This window comes from Camarhynchus parvulus, chromosome 2, assembly GCF_901933205.1.
Source record: "Camarhynchus parvulus chromosome 2, STF_HiC, whole genome shotgun sequence".
Taxonomy (NCBI): Eukaryota; Metazoa; Chordata; class Aves; order Passeriformes; family Thraupidae; genus Camarhynchus; species Camarhynchus parvulus.
Genome location: NC_044572.1, coordinates 140721538 through 140742986, shown reverse-complemented (window position 1 = coordinate 140742986; position 21449 = coordinate 140721538). Strand labels below are relative to the sequence as shown.

At 47.8% G+C, this 21449-nt stretch overlaps 1 protein-coding gene across 1 annotated transcript; it reads right to left on the bottom strand.

Annotated features, from left to right (window-relative positions):
* Positions 1-14369: 14369 nt before the first annotated feature.
* Positions 14370-19738, bottom strand: TRIB1 (tribbles pseudokinase 1). Its single transcript, XM_030971626.1, has 3 exons — positions 19301-19738; positions 18626-18918; positions 14370-16621 (listed from the first exon to the last, which is right to left on the bottom strand). The coding sequence occupies exons 1-3, from the start codon at positions 19613-19615 to the stop codon at positions 16153-16155; spliced, it is 1077 nt and encodes a 358-aa protein (XP_030827486.1). The 5' UTR covers positions 19616-19738; the 3' UTR covers positions 14370-16152.
* Positions 19739-21449: the final 1711 nt, after the last annotated feature.

The following is a 21449-nucleotide window of genomic DNA, read 5'->3' as shown; positions in this document are numbered from 1 at the left end:
AAATGCTTTTGACTCTGACTCTTTACAACTGACCTGAGTAGACTGCACGAGTCCATGCGGATGCTGTTAAATTGATTCAAATCAGGAAGATAGGACAAGCTAACAGCAGTATGAGAGGAGAACAGCAGACAAGCTGCTCCAACATGCCTCTGCTAGACACATGCCTCAGTGCCCAGAACACCTATGTGCAGTCTGGGGTTGAGTTTCTGTGTGCTTTTCAGGTTGAATATTTACCTGTACTTAACAACTATGTATCAGTATCTGCTGCATTTTCCCCTCACTGTCCCAAACAGTCCCCTCAATAGTACAGTAAACAGTTGCTTTGTCTTTTGTCTTTATTAGTCCCACAGGAGACAATATTGCCTTTGCTTATGACCCTGTGCTCCTGCTGGCACGGCTGTGTTCCTGCCAGAGCACGTATTAGTTCCTGAGCTCAGGGTGCTTACAATCTGTTTTGTTATGTGCTGACACAGACACACACACGCTGGCTGTCCCTAATGACGTGAGGCTGTCAGAAAACTGAGAGCTAAATTCCAGGTGGCCATGGGGGCTATACAGGATCTAAAACACTGTAGGATGTCTCCCTATATCTCAGAGCTGATTTCAAAGGAACAGAGAGGCTAAAGCAGGGGTGGGAAGAAAGAAAGTAAAAATGGTGATTTACAGGCCTAAACAGTCTTCTGGCACTGATGGTCCTGATGTGGCTTTCTCTTGCCAGGGAATGGTCTTTGCCTAGCTGAGCTGCCCATCCTGAGAGCATGAGGGTATCTGAGCTCCCTCGGGTCCTGCTCCAAATCCCCAGTCATGGTGGCATGGGCCCTGCACTCCGCTAGCTTCGGTTTCATCATTCCACACATCTCCTGGCGCAGGCAGGCATGGGAAGCAGTTCTTGGCAGCTGCTTCTGGAACCACATTAGGACTGTACTATAGGAGTTACTGCCACTGAGATGTCCTCATCTTCATCTGGCTCCGTCAAAGGGAGCCACTGCCCTTCCTCCAGGAGAGACCACAGAAGGAGCACAGCAGGTACAGAAAGGAAAGCCCAGCATCGAGAAGGGATAGACATCTGCTTCAGCTGGGAAGCCTGGCTGTCTACAAAGCAGCTTAAAAGGTTATCCTAGGTAAAAGGAGGCAAACAAAGCAAACTTGTGGGCTTGTTTCCGTGGATACTTGCCTGGAAGTGGAGGCATCCTTTAGAAGTCTTCATAGCCGCAGTGCCATGGATTGTTATGAATCACTTGGGACAAATACATCCTCAAAGCAACAATGACTTTTTAGTCCATTGTAAGTAGCTCATGTGTTGATGTTTTAGAGAATAACATTGCTTAATGTGTTTATACTTTCTGAAGGATGACGCAAGAATGTCTCTTTATAAGGTAACTAGCTCTTGTGGAAGGATCCATATGGCAGGTACAGCATTCACAGCACTGTTATCCAGAGCATCCTGTTGTCATTTGCACAGGTTTTTTTTCAGGTGTTTAGACATATACTTTGTCACTGATAATATTTTTTTACTCCAGCAGATACGTGCATGGCACCCTTTTACAGCTCCTTTCAATTTTGCTTGCCGCAGGGGCAAAACAATTTTCAGAACTTCCAAAAAAAATGTAGTGAGCTCCCTTATGTGTGTTTATGTAGCCTTTCATCAAAGACTATAGAAAGAGGCCATGTGGTCTTGTGGCTAGATCAAAGCTAGAAACTCCTGAGATCTAATCTGGGCTGAGCCAGTGACTCACTGGGTGGTTTTGGCAAGTCACATGATCTGTTTGCTCAAGTTCTATCCAGCTGAAAAAGGCAGGAGAAATACATGCAGAGTCCAACCTGAGCTTTCCAGCACAGATGTATTTACAGGAAATAATCTAAATTGATATACCACACTACATACTGCAGTTAATACTCTGTAACAAGGATACCAGGCTTCTGGCAATACATACTGACTTTGGACCTGTGGCTCTTTCTGTGCATCTGCAGTTCTCAAACAATCTCAACACATGCAGGACTACCTGAAGAAGGGTATATATGATATATGGGTGCAATCCCTCTGGGTGAATCCTTAGGATCTTGCTCTGCAGTCACACTTTTCACCCCATTTTTTAACCCACCTCCTACAGTGGGTTATCACACATTGTCCCCTGCAGTGGCAAAGGAGTGTGTTCAGTTCTCCTTCCAGGCTGACTAGATGAGAGAGTTGGGGCTGTTCAGCCTGGAGAAAAGGATACTCTCAGTAGACCTTGTAGCAAATGCAAGTATGTAAAGGAGCTACAAGAGAGCTGGAGAGAACCTCTTGCAATGGCATGTAGGGATAAGATAAGGGAGAATGGATTTAAACTGAAAGAAGGTATGTTTAGACTGGACAGAAGGAAGAAATTCTTTACTGTAAGGGTGGTGAGACAGTGGAACAAGTTGCCCAGAAATGTTATGAATGTCCCATCCCTGGCAGTGTTCAAGGCCAGATTGGATGGGGCTTTGAGCCACCTGGTCTAGTGGGAAGTGTCCCTGCCCAGGTTGGAGCCAAATGATATTTTAAGGTCCCTGACAACCTAAACCATTCTATGGTTCTGTGATTCTATTATTTTATTACCCTTTTACCAGACCTTCTCATGACTCAGTGTGTGAAGGTGCACAGGTCCTTCATACATGCATACAACAGCATTTTTGCTTTGCTTGTGCCTGTAATGCTGCTCTCAGGTTACATCTGAGTGGGAAAAGCCCAACACAGCAGCTGCCTGATCCCAATCTTCAGTAAGTATTTATCCAACAATTCCTCCTGGAGAGATTCTCCACTGGCAAACAATTTCCCTCATGTCTTTTTCCCTTACACCTGTTTTGAGGCTGAGAACATTCAGGAGGCAATCCTGATCCCAATCTATATTGTAATCCTTTCAGCCCAGCACAGGATGGTGTGAGTAATCTGTTTGCCTGACAGTCATCATACCTGGAGGATGATTGTGTGCCTGAGGTTACCCTGTCATGTGCAGTGCTGTTGTGTCACAGGCCAGGGGGTAGGAAGGGGAGTAAAAGGCTAAAAGTAAAAAGTTCCTGCACAAATCCAAGATTTTCACTATTACTGAAGGCCTCCCATTGTCTGCTCATGCTTGAAAGCCCAATTAATGAGTCCTAGGGTGCTTCTTTGCTTTCATTAGACTGGGTGCACCCTCAGTCATGCAAGCACATGCCTTGCTACCCCTTTTCCTCCCTTCCCCAAAATGAATAATCCAGGAGGCTGAGCGGCAGGCACTTATTGAAACAAGGGGAAGCAGGAGCAAAGTGTCCAATGGCCTGGCATCAACCCCACAACTACAAAATACAATCAACATTCCAGGCACTCCTGGTATCACCTGGAAAATTCCCACCCTCAGTTGCTCCAGTCCCAGGTCTCCCCTCCACACTTCCACTCTTCGTCGCCCTGCCAAAGCACTGGTGGGTTCTCGAGCACGTTTTGTGCCAACACACACTCTAACACAAAGCAACATTTCCAGTGCCAGAGCATCTCATGGTGCTGAATATGGGTGTTCCCATGCCTCTTAAACCTCCATGGGCTGGCTTTACTTTCAGAAATGGCCATGCTTCTCTTATTTTCAGTCATTTGCAAATGAAGCTGCAGCTGAAGAGCCCAGAGGATATCTCATTGCTCAAAGTAAGCTTTGAAGATGATTTTGGGAGCAAAAAGAGATTCAGACCCTAAGTCTAAATCTCAGAAGCTGTTTTGAAGTACTAAGGAGCCATCCAGATTCATCTGCAGTGAAGGGAAGGGAGTTTGAACCAAAACTAATCCAAGCTCTTAAAAGGATTAAAACCCACTCCTACTTAACACCCTGCCACTGGCCATCCTGCTGATTTTATTCTAAACCCAAAAGAAATTATTCATGTTCATGCCCCAGGGGAAATAAAACCAGTTCTCCCTGAAAATATGCCTGGATTTTCCTGATGGGCTGTGACCAGATTTTGGTAGTGGGAGGCTTCAAGGACGGCTCCTGTGAGAAGCTACCAGAAGCTTTTCCAATGTCCAGCAGAGCCAATGCCAGGCGGCTCCAGGATGGACTCTGTGCTGGCCAAAGCTGAGCCATTCAGAAATGAAAGTAACACCTCTGTGATAACATATTTGAGAAGGAAAAAAGTTACTGTGCAGATGTAATTGCCACCAGAGATGAGCAAGGTGAGAACATGTGAGAGAAACAGCCCTGCAGACAGCCAGGTCAGTGCAGAAGGAGGGGCAGGAGCTGCTCCAGGCACCAGAACTGAGGTTCCCCTGCAGCCCATGGTGCAGCCCATGGTGAGGCATCTGTGCCCCTGCAGCCCATGGGGGACCATGGGGGTGCAGAGATCCACCTGCAGTCCTTGGAGGAGACCTTGGCTGAAACAAGGAGATTCCTGAAAAAGAGCTGTGACCCTGTGGGATACCTGTGACCTGTGGGCAGGGACCCATGGAGCCATGGAGAGAGGAGTCACCCTGGAGCAGTGTCCTGGTACAGCTTGTGACCAGGTGAGGGACCCGTGCTGAAGCAGCTTGTCCCTGAAGGACTGCACCTGGTAGAAGAGTGACCCACACTGCAGCAGTTTGTGGAGAGCTGCAGCCCATGGGAAGGCTCACACTGGAGAAGTTTGTGGAGGACTGACTCCTGTGGGGGCCCCTCATGCTGGAGCAGGAGAACAACTATCCCCAGGTAGTGACAGAAACAATCTGTGATAAAATGACCATAACACCCATTCCCATCTCCCTGTGCCACTGAGGGAGAGGAGATAGAACTTGGGATGGAGGTAGGGGTGGAGGTAAGGTGTTTCCAAGATTTATTTTAATTCTCATTATCTTGCTCTGATTTTGTTAGCAGTAAATTCAGTTAATATCTCCAATTTGAGTCTGTTTTGCCTAGGAAAGTATTTGGTGAATGATCTCTCCCAGTACTTCCGTGGGCACAACAGGACTTCAGTGCTGGGCTTGTCCTTCCCATCACAGCAGCCACAGCCAGACACCCATCCTCACTGCCCAGACTGGACAGGGAGCCAGGGGACTGCACAATGCAGGTTTACAAGTCAGGGTCTGAAACTTGAAACAAAACATCATCAAATTCCAGCAGTGTTTGTGCTGGAGTTGTCTATCTCCTGTGCTCCACTGAATATATTAACAAGTAGTAGCACAGTAAATTCTAAGATGCAGTGGAGTAATTAAAACAATAAAATCTTTAAGATTGAGATTGTCTTTTATTGTCCACCCACAACGTGAACAGAAAAAGAGATCTTTATATCTGTATCAGCTCTTTAAAAGAGATTCCTGAAAACAGGCTAGGAAACAGCACCCTTTCCCAGCATAGAAACAATAAGAGACAGAAAGGACAGAAAGTTCCGTCCTCTGCAAGGCTGTAATCCTGTCCTGCTCCTTCCCATCTTCTTATCTCATGCCCTGGTTCCCCCAAAGCCTCTCCAATAAACTTTCCACACTGGGACTCATTGGATCTGAGATGAGCAATTCTTGCATTTTGCACGTGGCTGAATTTCAGTCCAGTGAGTAAAAATACCCCAACAGCTGAATTTGGGAAAAGGAACTTCCCATCTGTGTGTCAAGTATGGGAAGAGTCACAACTTCTGCCCCCAGCTCATATGGCTCTGCCCTGGACAGTAAAGCCCAGAGCAGGGCTTTACTTGCACAAAATGCTGATGCCAACAAATACCATAGTAGTGGAAGTAGCTTTAACAAAACCCTGCTGCTAGCACAGCCCTTCTGAACCCCAGCTGCTTTTTCTTTTTTTTTTAATTGTTTTGAAAGTTAATTGTTGAGCCTCACAAAAAAAGTAAAAAATTGGAGTTAGGCGACTATGCCAAGGTTAAATTGGGTCAAATCCTGAAATCTTGACTTCAGGCCAGACTCTACAGTTCCCACTGATTTATACAGGAATGTTGCATGCACTGGAGAATTTCTCCCTGGTTTGCTCCTAGGGCTCTGCTGAGTTTGAATCTCTAGGTTTGACCCCATAGAATGGCATCACAGAGTGCAGGCCAAGCCTGATTTGCTCAGATTACAGTGGTTTTGTTATAATTTATGCCAGAGCAAAACTCCTGAGTATACACTGAATGTAGCTGCCTTAAGTCAGAGCTAAATTTCTAGATACACCCTTACGATCTGGGTGGGGATTTTCTGCATGTGGGATCTGTGGAACTAGATACCCCAAGCATGGAAACTGGATCATCCCTGCAGAAGGCTTAGTGGAGCTGCCAGGGTTTAGTTGCAGCTCTCTGCTTGCTCAGAGGCATCTGGTTTGAGCGAAGCCTCTTGAACTCCCACCAGTGGGGACCCACACGGGCTCACAGCAGAGAGCTCCGTGCCCTGCTGGTCACTCCTCTCCCTGGCTGTCTTTGCTTCCATAACTCCTTGGTATTTTTTAACATTTTGCTAGCAAAGGAGGAGAAACTGGGATTGGAGATGGCTCCACCATGCTGGGTGTCCTTGTCACCAGGAGCATCCTCAGCTGGCCCATAAAGGAAAGACCCAGCTCCCTCAGGCTGCCCAGCATAGAAGCAGATATGAGATGAAAAGGTATTTTTGTGTGATTTCTGAGTATGCTTTTTCTATACACACTCAGAGTGACTTATATTCTCCTTCTTTTGAACAGCTGCAGCAGTCTGGATCAAGGCTGTATCACTATCCACATACTTTTTTTTTATTTAGTTAGTTGCTTCTCAATTTAACTCCTTCCTATTAGATCTTTAACTGAAGAATTTCTCCCATTGTTTTTGAGGACAACTCACATCCCTTGGTAGCGGCAAACATATGTAAGAAAAATGCATTATCCAGTCCATTGGTAGCTTATCCTGTTGGGTGTTTTATGTGACGATCACTGGAAGAATTCACAGTGCTGAACTGTACATTTTCTATGTTTGGCATGTGGTGAGACTAAATAATCCTGTCTGTTACAAAGTCACTCCTGCTAGTTGTTTCCAAATGAATCAATAACCCTTTTAAAGCCACAGCTCTGAGACCATCTACTGCTGTGATCCATCCCCTCTGGCTTTTGAACTGCCTACAGTCATACCCACCATCTGTTACTCCATGCAAGTCATCCCATTGACTCCAAGTGGAGCTGGGGGTGTTCAGGGCTTTGTGTTTAAGTGGCAAACCATGGACACACTTGCACTCCTCTGGTGCTGGGAGTCCATTGCAGCTGGCGTGCTTTCCAAAATGATTCATCCTGACCTTTGCTTGAGACATACAATGGCTTCCTAGCAAAGATGAACCAGATTTCTGGAAGACTTTAAAACCATAGTGGAAATTTTCTAGAAATAATTGAATGCAATCATTTGCAATGGTCAAAAGATCTGGACACCTGTTTGCTGGAAAAGCAGTGAGGAGGGAGGGGGCAGGTGGACCATCACTCAGCTATCCCAATGCCCAAGGAAGATTAGTACCTGGGTAAAAGGCAGGTGGCAGGTGCTGAAGACAGCAAGACTGAGGTCAAAGTGATGGGAAGAAGAGACATAAAGATTGTATTGCTTCTCTAGAGAACTCTACACAGCACAGAATAATGCAATGATTTATGTTGTTAGGGACCTTAAGTGCCACCTTGCTCCAACCCCCCTGACATGGGCAGGGACATCTTCCACTAGACCAGGTTGCTCAAAGCCCCATCCAACCTGGCCCTGAACACTGCCAGGGATAGGGCATCCACAGTTTCTCTGAGCAACCTGTTCCAGCGCTTCTTGAGCTTCACAGTAAAGGTTTTCTCCCTAATATCTAATCTAAATCTACCCTTCTTCAGTTTACAACCATTCCCCCCTATTCTATCACTACACGAGAGAGGCCCTTCTCAATGTTTCCTGTAAGGCCCCCTTTAGGTAGAGGAAGATGCTGCAAGGTTTCTCCAGAACCGTCTCTTCTGCAGGCTGAACAGCCCCAGCTCTCTCAGCCTGGAGAAGGCTCCAACCCTCTGGTCATTTTCAGAACCATCTCTGGAATTGCTCAGCAGGTCCATGCCCTTCCTATGTTGGTGGCCCCTAAGCTGAATATGGTATTTCAGGTGGGGTCTCACAAGGGCAGAGGGGAATGCATGTGGCTCTGATCAATCTCACTCTGCCTTCTTGCTGTGGAGAGACTCTCAGCTGCTTGGGATGTGTGTGCTGGGAGCCCCCAGCAGCTCCTTCAGCTCTGAGATTGCAGATGCTGAAGGCAGGCACTGAGCTACATTGACAAACCCAGCCTGTGGAGGTTCCATTGAACCCCTGACAATGAGGTGGGAGGCCTGGTTAGCATCAAACCCCTTTCCACGTGCCACAGGTGCAGGGATTTTGCCAGGGGAGGATGTCAGCTGTAATAAGCAATCTCTTCTATCAGCACACAGCCTGAGCTCCCTGCACCACTCTGCCTGTCACTGGGTGAGGCCTTTTCCTCTCAGGCTCTGACTCATGCCCACATGCGTGAGCAGGATGTGCATCACGGGCCAGTCCCAGGTCAGCAGCTCAGCCCATGGCGCCCTGCCAGCATCCAGCGCCATGCCCAGGGCTGGGGACAAGCTGCATGCCACTGCAGCATCTTCTCTCCAGCACACCTGGACATCCCAGGATGGACCAGCTCCTGCCAGTGCCTAATACTGGCCATACTGTCTGTCTGCAGGCAGCGAGGCTTGCCCAAGGAGCCTGCAGACAGGAGGGTACCTCCTATCTGGGGTCCAGGCCCCATCCTGACACAACAAAAGCACTTTGTCTGCAAAGCCACCCCTGCTCCTTGCTGGAGATTGCTCAGGGCTTTGGCTGCAGTTGGCACACACACATGCAGAGCCTGGGCCACAGCACAGCATGTAAAGGTGCTCCCTCTCTGCTCAAAACACAAATCCTGCTTTTTCCCGTGTGCCCAGAAAGAAAGAAGAAGAGGAGCTTGAGAAAAATGTTACGAAGTCAGGAAATCATTCTGGAGGAGGGGCAGCAGTTCCTCTAACCTTGCACATGGGGAAAGAAAACTATTTGCTGACTTTGCCTTATTTTTTAATTTATTGTTTTGCCAGCTGCTCAGATGAAAGGACAAAACTGCCTGCTATAATGAGGCGGCCAGTCAAGCATGTCTTTGCAGCATGAAGCATCTGGCTGGGACACTAGTAATGAGCAGGGAATAGTCCAAAGGGTTCATGGGACATCATTTCAAATCTCTCTTTGAACAGAGAAACTGGACATTTGCTTCTTCTTGCTCACATGAAAATCCAAAATCTCCTGGAGATAATTGCCTTCAGCAGACAGGGCCCTTACATATCAAGGATCACAAGACCCATGATAAAAGATCCCATGAGTTTGCTGATTAAGCCTTTCTGCCCACTGGGCTCAAGTCCTCACCACTCTGGGGGCTGTGGGTGCCTCAGAAGGCTCTTGACCTGCACAGAGCCCAGTGTCACCTCCAGTCCCCATGGGGAGTGAGGGCAGCAAAAAGATCCTCCAAAACTGGGCCAGCTGCTCCTCTGTAGTCATTCCTGTTATATTGCTATTGTTTGAAACATATTCCCCTTCCAAGCAAGGTAATTTATTGAAGCAGTGCCAAGATCTGCTGTGGAATTCATTGCTGCAGGATTTTGAGACCCCAAGGTACAGATAGAGTCACAGCAAGGGCCAAGCAAGGCTTCCAGTGATAGGAAGGTCCTTGCAGGATGCTTAAATACCAAGGTGGGTATCAGTGGGCCACAGTGTCATAGAATCATGCAATGCTTTGGGTTGGAAGGGACCTTAAAGACCATCTAGTTCCAAATCCCCCACTGTGGGTAGGCACACCTTCCACTAGACCATGTGGCTCAAAGCCTAGCCCAGCCTGGCCTTGAACACTTCCAAGGTTGGGGCATCCTCAGCCTCTCTGGACAGCCTGTTCCAGTGTCTCACTACACCCACAGTAAAGAATTTCTTCCCAACCTAAACCAACCCTCTTTCAGTTTAAAACCGTTACTGCTTGTCCTATCACTACAGTCCCTGATAAGGAGTCTCTGATAACGAGTCCCTCTCCATCCCTCCTGTAGGTCCCCTTTAGGTGCTGTGTCCCTGTGCTGCAAGGAAACACCTCAGGAGGTGCCTGCTGGGCACCAGCCACACTCCCTGCACATCTGTAGGCATCAGGCAAGCACACGTGCTTCTCCTGGGGCCAGAGGGACCTGACAGCTTCTCCAGATCCACCATCCTGCCTTCTCCCAGATCCAGGAGCTTGGGCACAGGCAGGAGGGTCAGGAAGAGCAGGGCTCCCCACCACTCTTGTCAGCCAGCAACTTCATAAATGCACCAGGTGGGTTTTGCACTTTCACCTGATGTTTGAGGGTTATTGCCCCCCTGCTTAGCAACAGAGGCTGCTGACTGAACTTTGTGAGCCTAACTCTGCTGCCATGAGTCACTGGGGAAAACACTCACACCATGCATCCCACTGCCCATCTGCAAAGTCATTCTCACTGCGTGCACAAATCTTGCCCCAAATTATGTGGGTATTTTGTCTCCAGTTGTTAGTGCAGCAAAGGAAACTCGTGGTATTTGAGCCTCAGTGAGGCTATGAATCTGACAAGTTGAGACTTGACAGGGATGTTATCACAGGGCCCAACAATGGCTTTACACTCAATTACATTTATGGTTTCTTCAATTCATCTAAATGTTTATGGCTTTTTCACTACCAGGAAGTTAAAGAAAATTTTTTTTAAAAATCATGAAAAGGAAAACAAATTTCTGTAATGAACAATTTGCTGGTGCAAGGCTCTGAGACAGGAAAGAAACTGAGCAACTATCTTGGGTGGTGGGGAAGAGTCATTTTCTGTGGTGACCAGAGCTATATTTGATTTCTTAGGCAATGTCAGCTTTTGCATGCTACATTCTTTGGCTAATTGCCAGCACGATGTGTAATACTTTAGCCACACTGTTGTTACTTAATCCTTTCCTAATCTGCAATTTGCGCAAGAGGAGTAAAATCTAAGCAAAGCCACTGAGAACATCTCCACTAATAATTTATCAAACTCAACTTTTGTTGTTGGCAGGAGACGGCAGTTGATGGAGGTGAATGTTTTCTCACAACAGCGCCGTATCATAAACACAGGGCAGCTGATTCACGCCACACTTATTTTCTGTCATCCACCCTTGGTGTCACCCTGATATTTCTTCGAATGATAAGCCTGTGTGTGTGTGCTCACAACACACCGCCGAGGCCTCAGTTTCATCTCTTTGTGCAAATTACACATTAATTAACCATTAATAACAGTAGGAGTTGCAGGCAGAAATCCACACCCGCCGTGATGGGACCGTGCCCTTGGTGAGCGAGTGCCTTATTAATCACCTGCACCTCAGCTGGAGCTCCTGCACAGCCCTGCCAGACAAACGCCCCACAGAGGGAAGCGCTCACCAGCCCTAATCCTGCCTTAAAGAAAAGCCTTACCTCTTGCTCTATGAATTTTATTTATTTTGGTCCTCTGGGCAGTGCTTGCTGTTGTTAGAAACATGATTGCTTCATACAGTTATGTTAATGTTTGCATTTGACAGAATGTAATTGATACTTCGGCTGCTCCAATTTCAAAGCCAAATTAGGAAATGAAGTGCTGCACATTAGCTTGTTTAGCTGGTTAAATACTGTAAATAAATACATGCAGGGCAATGAAAACTAATGAGTTTTCTTTAAGGCATTTTCTAAATAGCTGGCTTCACAAAAAGAAGAAAAAGATGCTGCTGTGAACTCATATCCTGAAGGATTTCTCATTTTGCTGCAACAAAAGTTGATCCTGTCTGAAATCTAAACACTGGATTTCACTTGGAGAAAAGGATTTTGCAAGTTATGGAGGAATCATGGCAAGAACTGTTGCAAATTTCACGGTACTTTTATCAACAATACTTCTGTGACATTGCATTTAACAAAGCAATTTTTTGCAAGGGATTAATTCAGACTGTGGTTATGTCAAGTTATTCTCCTCAATGCTCACTAGAAAAACATCTTTGTAAGAAGTATTTGTGCTGCTAAATCTGTGCACTGCCATAAGGCTGAATGTTAGGCTTTTTTCCCTGACAGAATGCAACAGCATGAAAAAAGTAGGGAAAAAATTTTGGTTTTCTATAAAGAGATAATCTGTTGAGAATTACTTGACAGAGTGCTCTCAGCACTGCTGGAATAATAAGTGTTTCTCAAGTTATCTGTCAGGCCTGCCCTCAGTGCATTAAAGGAGAGCTAGAGGAGAGTGTTGCACTGGTGCTGTGATCCAGCCAAGGGCAATGAATTTTCTTCTTGTACATCTATAAAATAACCCTGTTCTTTCACCCCTTTGCTGTCATAAATACTATATTGATGCAGAACTGCCCTTGCCTAACTTGAAGGTGTTCTACTAAAATCAGGGCACTGTTTAGCATAGGTAGAGCTGAACCTCTACCAGTCCTTTTTGACTGCAAATAACCTCAGCAGTATCACCTCCTTGGCAGAGATGTTGACCTTAAACCTGAGCTTGCTGAGCTGGCTGTTTTACCTGGCACTTTCAGAGGAAGCTGGTTTACAAATTCTGCTGTGCTACTTCAAAAGAAAATTATTGAACTGGTGCCTAAAATGCAGCTGAAGTACTGAGAGTTGATAAAAATACATACTTAGGATGTAAGATCCATCCTGACTGGGAGGTGGTTGGATGCCGGCTTAGGACGCAGACCAGGATGTTGTGAAAAACCTCAACTTTTCCTGTGTTTTTAGCAATAACAGAGGACTGAAGTCTCACAGCACTTTTCAGAGAGGGCACTTTCAAGGTGAAAATGGTGACCAGGTCTGCAAAATACCTAAGAGAGATTCATGTGGTCCTCAGCCAAAAGGACCATTTAAAAATAGACAAACTATGACTCTCTCAAAAAGAAATGTGTGCATTGCATAAATCAAAGTTCTCACACCCACCATCAAAAGTTTAATCACTTAATATGCTGGTTCTTTCAACACATTCTGAAACTTTGTATACAATAATACAAACGATGGGGTAACGAAGCAATAGCAATTTATTCTGCTGTACAAACGGATGTTGCATTATAATCCCTAAAGCAATACAGAGGCTGTTTGCAGATGTTACTACAATTTGGCATTTATTTTAATTGCTCTGCAGCACAGCTCATGTGAAACAAAGTAAGTCACGGGATGACCTACACGTTCACCTACTGAGGGTGACTTAACTGCAAGGGGGAGAAAAAAGTGTTTTGAAAGTTTTTGAGGTTTCACTTAAATACAAACCTGCTGCAGCTGTTTTGAAAGGATGCATCAGGGCTCCTGTCCCAGCCTGAAAGCATGGTAGGGCAGGGGGTAATTTAATCAGCCAGGCTATGCAGTGTGCATATTTTTACAAGTCTTGCAAGAATGACATCAGTAAAGTAACTTGAGATATTTTGGTGTCTGACATTCACTCAGCAAGTGCTAAGAAAATATGCTTACTGCACAGATCACTGGCTTCACAGAGTGGGAGTCAAGGTAACTCATGAGAGTCAGCGCACTTTGCTTTATCACTGACCAGGTCCCTATTCCCTCCTTTTCACTTTCCACTCCCCTTCTAAAAGTAAAAGCTGTTTTTAAAGTTGCTCCTGCTCAAGGAGCTGCCTAAAAGCAGTTGCTCCACTAAACAGATTTCAAGCAAAAGGACAAAGTTAAACATGAGGCAAAGTATAAATAAAAATCAAGACTCTCTTCCTCCTCCTTTCCACTTGTGAGCGATGATCTCACCGCTCCGGGTGGATTGCAAGGGTGGCTTGATCTCTTTCAGGAAAGCACATTCTTTAACCTTGATACTGCAGCTATATATACTTCTCTCTTCTCACCACAAAGAAAAGCAGCTCTAATAATCCTTCCCTTCATTTTAATGAGAGCACCGTGCTGCCTCCCAGCAGCAGGGTCAAGCCTCTGCCCACGAGCTGTAGCTCCCGTAACACCAATGCTCTTGCTTACTGCCTCTCCTTCTGGCTGCTCACTTTTAGACATCTGAGATCGGATTTTCCACTGGCTGAAGCATCACATTGCCAGGCACACAGGTGCAGGATGACAGCCCTGCTGTGCCACAGCATCTTCTGCTCACAGAGCACAGAAGGAAACAAATGCATGGGCTGAAAGGCAAGAGGGTTTCTAAAATTCAGAGGCAGAGCTCTAACTCCTCTCTCCCTTTTTTTTCAGAGGAGTAGGATATCCCATTTCACATAACCCTAGGGAAATCCCAAGCCCTTTCTACCTCACAAGAGGCAGGATCCATCCTCTCTCCCCACTGTCCCTGGGGATTCAATCCCAGGCTGAGTTGAGGGAGTTCAGGCTAAGGCATGATGGAATGCATATACAGACCATAGAGGAGCTGATAGTCTCTAAGGACAAACCCCAGTTTTTCAGATTAAACCAGACACACTGAGCTGCATTCCTCTTGAGACACCACAAGAACTGGGGACAAACATTATGAAACCAAGTTTATTAAAACTTTCTACAAGTCAGACTTTATCATCCAGGTTTCCACAGACATATACATATGTACAAATTGGACATAGTGTTTTTAGCTTTTCTGGCAGAATTTTCTACCAATATATACAAATGTACTGTTTTTCATAGAAGGGTTAAACTGTATCACAGATACAAATGTCAAGCAATCATGAGAGGTTTAGTGCAATGGAGAGCTGGAGCGCTCTGCTCTTAATGCTCATGATTCTGTCAAGTTAGTATTGCCAACAATAATTCACATTAAACTGCTCTTCAACACCTCTTATTAAGACAAAGTACAACAAAACAAGAAAATAAAACCCCAAACAGTAAGGTATGTACAAAGTACACAGTCCATGAGGTATACATGGTATTCTTGCAACGCGTGGTGGGACTGCAGCTTGCCAGAGTTAACCCTTAAAATGACTTCACTCAAACTGGGTGGTGTTGGGAACGTGCATCACCCACCTCACGGCCATTTTAGAAGCCACATTCTTGCCTAAGGTGAATGGACATCTCTGCATAAACCACTGGACACCTGTGAAACTAAGCAGAAATCTTAGGCAGGACTAAGCTTTACTTACCCCCAACCCAGGAAGCTAATGATTCAGATATATTCATTATTCACACATATTGGAAAGACTATGAATAATCATGCAAAATAAAAACAAAAAAAACAAAATTTAAAAAAAAAAAGGAAAAAAAATAGGCGGGGGAGGCTGGAGGCATACCTGAATAATCAACTAAGGGTGTACAGAGATTTTACTCTTAAGACTAATTTTTTGTGGGGGTGGAGGGGGAAAGAGGAGGTGATGTGGTATTTTTAAGAGTTAAGCCGGTTGAAAAACACGGCCATGTTTACAGGTACTGTACAAGACACCCCTTATCCTTTCCAGGGGAAGGTGCCCCAGCCGATAGTGTTACGGTTTGGTAAACGGATACGTTTTGGCACTCGGAGCTAACGAGACCTGCTACTTGACAAGCTTGCTGAGGGCATAAAGTTATATAGGCTACACCGTGGTAACACGAGGCTTAAGTCTATTTAAAACGCTTTCCTGGACAGCGAATGGAATCAGAAGGGATCCAGCTGGGAGATCCACTGGTTTCTGCTTCAGAAAGAACCACAGCAGTGATTTGTCTTACGGGTGGATCTAGGAGCTTCACGCCTCTGAAAGCAGGATCAGCTGGAGGAGCAGCAGCGAGCAGAGAGCTGGCCGTGGTGGGTGAAGACCTCCTTCCCTCATTAATGTGTGCTTACAGTCAGAGAGCTGCTTTGTGAGCTGGCTGCTGGGGCACGCCGAGGCAATTCCCCTCTTAAACATTTCTGTCAGATTTGTTCAGGCAGAGGTGTGCCATGTGCCCCTCTGCCCCTACACATCGTGGCCAGGGCTCCACACCTCTGCAGCCACTGCAGGAAAGCAGAAGGAGCTGCCTTTCCATCCCACACCTTGCCAGACGTAAGACTCTGCAGCCAAGATGTGACCAGGTACACCAGAGGAGGATGCGGGAGGCAGAAGAGCCAGAGAGTTCTCACAAGGCTGCACAAGTTCTCCAGGGCTGGTGGGACCGACCAGCAGAGCAAGAGGATGGAACTCTGAGTACACTTACGGAGTGGAGACCTCCAGGGTGGCATTCATTTAGACAAGGTCACTTTTCTGACCATACTGGCACTTTAAGATGCTGTTGAGTTTGCAGAAGTGGGAAAATGAAACCCCACAAAGATGCCGGAGGTAAGAACCGACAAGGTTTTTGAGATTTCGGGGTTAGCAGAAGAAGGAACTAATATCATCACTGTCTCCATGATATTCTGGGACAATCTGATCTGAAGCTCCCGTCTCCTGGTCTGTATATCCAGGCTCCAAGACTGCCTCAAACCAAGGATGAAGCAAGATCTCTGGAGCAGTGAGTCTTTCGGAAGGCTCCCGCCGCAGGAGGCTGCGGATGAGGCAGCGGGCTTTGGGGGAGACGTGGTCAGGAATACAGAACTGTCCACGCCGGATTTTGGAAAACAGAGTGCTAGGGTCTGAGTCATGGAAGGGATAGCGTCCCACCAGCAGGGTATAAAGCATCACTCCCAAACTCCACACATCGGCCGATTTTCCAGAGTAAGTCCCTGTCGTGTTCAGGATCTCAGGACTGACGTACGCCGGGCAGCCGTGCTTGTCTGACAGTGCATCGTCTTCACCTTTGATGATGTGTGTATCTTCCAGGCTCTCTAGACGCAGCTGAGTCCTAGGGAGGGCAAGAGAGGAAGCCACAGGTGAGAAATAGCAACAGTAGTCGTGAGCAAGCACAGTAAGCCCCTGCCATGGCCCCATTCTCTCTCACATTGGCACGGAGAAAGGAAACACCTCAACTTGCAGTAGAGAAGTTGCCCAGACGCCCGGGAATGTGTAATGGAAGTGCTGCTGTGTGCATCGGGCCAGCATTCAGTGACGCTCATGCTTTTTTATTAACTGGAGATTTTAACAACACAGAGTCTGACTCTTGAAGAACACCAAGTCTCCGCTACCCACGCAGGTTGCAGTGCCACTGCAGGGGGTTAATTGGTGACATGGCACTTTACAGCCACTGTGTGCCCTTTGAGCAAACAGCATCCAGCTGTGAGATTCCACAAACCACAAAACCCCTCTGCACTGGTGAGGATCATTGGCTTCCCTAAGCTTTTTAATTTTTTTTTTCATATTAGTTCGTAATTTATTCTTTTTGCCTTTTGGAGTGTATCACCACACCCACCATCTCCAGGTGGAGATGGGTCCACCCCAACCTCCTATTTTGGAGGGTAAGGGGAGCTCCCCGTCGGCAGGGAAGCCACCAGCCAGCCCTGGAAGGGCTCTGCACTGCCTGGCAGCCTGCTGGGGTGTAGATATGTTGGCTTCAGCCTGTCCTCAGCCTGACCTCGGCAAATACCCATTGGTTCTGCAAACGGAAAATATGACTCAACGAGAACCGTGGGCCCGGGATTGGCTGCGGGAGCCCTGAAACTGCACCTGTGCAGAGCCCGCGTCGCCTGCCATTGCTTAACCCTCTTCTTGCCAAATGTGATGCACATGACATCGCTGTGCAACACGTTATTTCCAAATGAGCGAGACTGTGTGCAACGTAACATTTCAACAAATGTTTCATCTTCTTATGGGAGGGAAAAGATGCAATAGTTTCCTTCAAAGGAATAGCTTTCTTTACACATCAACATATGGCTGCTTCAGAGGGGCAGTGCTGGTTAATTTTCTTATCAAATTCATAAAAGATATCCTGAAGAATCATTAGCCCAGTTTAACAAAACAAAATCCCTTTTCTTTTGCATCCGTAGTATCACCTTACATTTTCATGATATTAAGCACAACTCCATTACAGCTTTTACTTAGTTTTTTAACATTCCTTGGGATAATCAGCTAGTCCAGAGTCAGTTTTGCTGTATTTCTGACTCTGCCACGTGTGGTGAAGCACTGCAAGAGCAGCAAACACTCCAGGGAATACTGAATTATTTCCCTAATCTAAATTTAACAACTAGATACTATGATCTCCTCTATGAACCTAAGCTTTAGGCTAAGTTTTACTGAAGTGATTTTCTTTGATGCAGGATTCCCAAAGCATTATTTAACCATGTGCCACCTTCCCTCCTGTGCGTGCCCACAATCCACAGGCACGGGGTGCATGGGAAGCACGGCAGTGGAGGGGGGATAAAAGCCTTGAAGGGTTCAGCAGCATCATTCTCATCAGCAGAGTGGCTCAGCAAGGAGACCCTACCCAAGTGCTGGGGCTCCACCGTGGGTCACAAGGCAACTCTCCCGAGGAGGGACCAGAGCTCCAGCTCCTCACATCTCCTGCTCCCCCAGCTGGACTGCTTCCTCCCGCCACACCTCAGCCTCCCCCCTCTCCCTCTCTGCCTTTTATTCATTTGACACTGAATGAGTGGCACACATGACATCTTCTGGCGCTAACGAGCATCTGAACTATCATCCCTTTGTCTGTCAGCGGGTTTCACTGAACTTCTGCTGAATGAGAGGAAGCTCCCGGCGAGCTTCCTCCCTTTCATCAGTCAAGATCTAAGAGGGAGTGCGCCCCGGTTAGATTCGTGACCTACTACACACACGTGATGAGGACCTACTCGAATTGCTCGCAGGTGATGCCCGGCTGACGGGGCTGTTTCCACTCCCTGGGACGCTTTTTGTGTCTCTGGATGTGGCATTCCTCCCTCCCCACTCACCCCAGGGCTGGCTGCTGACAGCCATTTACCTTTCTTCATTAGAGAAGACAAATTTCCTGAGCTTGAGGTCACCAAGTACGATGGCTGACTGGTGGCAGTGAGCTACAGCGGAGACAATCTGCTTGAACAGACGGGCAGCCTCCTCTTCCCTCAGCCTCTTGCAGCTCCTCACGTAGGAGTGCATGTCCCCAAAGTCCTTTTCAAAGAACACATAGGCCTTGGTGTCCCCGAGAATGACTTCGACAACCCCGGTGATGTTTCTGTGCGACGGCAGCTGAATGTAGGGTCGGATCTTGTCCTGGTAGTGTTTGAGGGGGAACACCTGTATAGAGCAAATTAAACCCAAATTCGTTCTCAAGGGCGTTGAAAGCTGCAGCTCGCGTAGCAACTCTCCCCAAACAATGACGAGAGAGCTGGAGGGGAGCCAGGGCTCGGCAAGACCGGCAGGAGCGGCTACCGAGACCCTTCCTGTTCGTTGTATATTGAAAGGCTGGGGGGAAAACTAAAACAAACCACCATTCCCACAGCCTCTGGGGGGAAGGCGCTCCGAGGCAAGCCGGAGTCCCGGCTCACTCGCAGGGCGTGCAAACGCCGCCGGGGGCTGGCCGGGCGCTCCCAGCCGTGGAGCAGCGGGAGGATGGAGGTTCGGCAGGCTGTCCCCGCACCGGCAGGACCCGCTCCCCACCCGCGCGGCTCCCGCTCACCTTGCAGCGCAGCTCCCGGCCCGAGCTGACGCTCAGCGCCCGGGACACCTGCTCCCGCTCGGCCAGCGGCAGCAGCAGGTACGAGGCGATCAGGCTGGGACCCGCCGCGCCGCCGCCGCCGCCGCCGCCGCCGGGAGAAGCGGGGGCACACGGCGAGCCGGGAGCGCTCAGGCAGTCCGGGGGGCCGCATTCGGCGAGCCGAGGGCACTTGGCGGCCGGCGCTTCCTCGGCGGGGCCGTCGTGCAGGGGCTGGAAGCGCTTGGCCGGGGCGCTGCGGCAGCGGGCGGCCGGCAGCAGGGACGCGGGGCGGCTCATGGGGGGAGCGGAACGGGCGCGGAGCTACAGGCGGGCGCTGCGCGCTGGGCGCATCCCTTCGCTCTCCCCGCCGAAACCTCGGGCCGTGTCCACCATCTGCTACCGAGTCCGCGCTAAAGTAGTTGGAGGCTTTAAAAAAAATTAAAAAAAAAAAAAAGGTGATTCTCCTCCTCCTCCCGGCCCTGACGCACGGGGAAATGGGAGGAGGGAGGCTGGGACACGCCCGCTCCGCTCCGCCCGCTGCTCTCCGCGCCCCGGGCCCGCGGCGCAGTCGGGCGGGGCGGCCGGGGAGCCGCCGCGGGACTTGAAGGGGCCGGGCAGGGCGGCGGGGACCCCCCCCTTCGACCTTAAATAATTATGTCGAGAAAGCGAGGCCACCTTCCTTTCCAGGATCTTCTCGTCCATGCAATTGCAGGTTCCCAGCCCCAGTCCTTACTTGTCACTAATCACTAAATAACCATCCCTCACCCCAAGGTTTGCATCACAGCGCTGTTGTGTGAGCATAAGCGTTTACTCATACGCGTAGACGTAACGTGCACCATCAGAAATACTTGGCACTGGGTGTTTCCCATGTTAAAACTATATCTGCTGTCCGAAAAAGGAATAGCTCGGAGAGCCAGGCAGCAGCCAGCAGCTGCAGCGACCTGCGAGGAGCAGACTGAGAGGAGCTCCACACAGCTCAATAGCATGGCTTTAAAGGAGTAGTAAATAGACTTACAGCCGGGACTGGTAGTAAATGGAAAAGGAAAAAAAAAAAAAAAAAAAAAGAGACAAAACCAGACAACAAATCATCCCTGGGATAAAAAAAAAAAAAAAAAAGCAGGCAGCTGTAGTTTTGACGAGAATGCTTCAGAAGGAAACTCTACAGTTTTCTGTTTATATATATGCAAATTTTCTGTAATTTAGCGCTGAAGCTTCCCTAATATTAACACAGGGACCCTGCATTTTGTTATTCAGTAGGATCAACTCCTCCTCTGTTTTGGTTTCCCCAACCCGGGTCTGTGCAAGAGGCAGAGAGGGCTAAGGATGGGTCACCCAGCTCTGAAGCCTGTGATGCCACGTGTGCAGGTATTTGCTCAGATTCCTGATAGATAACTGCACAGCAAACCCATGCATGCCTTCAGCTACTTCTAGTGTATTTTAAGAAACACATGAAACTCTTGTGCGGGATGACTCATAGCATAGCAGTCCCATTAATGCATTTAAACATAAAACGCATATGCCATAAAGGGATATCCCAGGGCCTGCATTTCTTTCTTTCTTTTTTTTTTCCTCAGAAATAAAATTCCGTTAATGCCTGCAGATTGTTTCTGAGTGATTCACCACAACTCTCAAAGCACGCTATTTTATTTGGTTCCTCTTATACTTAAAACACACGCAAGTATCTATCAGACCTTTTGTTTTACTTTTCCCGTCCTGGAAGTTTAATGATTGGAATCCTGCTGCTGGGTGAATTTGGCTGGTAGGATGCCACATGTGGGCTGCTTCCTACATCTGAGGCAGTACAAGGTGCAGGGTCAGGGGGAAGGGTAGCAGTACCTTTGGGGACAGAGGAAGGGTGCAGACAAAAGAGCAATGGACCTGCATAAAGGTTCTCATGGGCATTAGTAGTGTGTACTGGTGTCCCCTGTAGCTCTCTCAGAACTGAGATGCAGTGTGAGCAGGAATGAAGGTGTCAGTGTCCTCACCCTCCCAAAGATTCCTCTCTCTCAGCTCCTGTGTCAGATCACTGTCCCTGCGGAGGAGAAGGGCTGTACCGAGGATCTGCTGCATACATTGTTGGAAGTTGTGTCCTTCACCTGCCCAGCCTCCCATCCATCAAAAACCTCTAGGT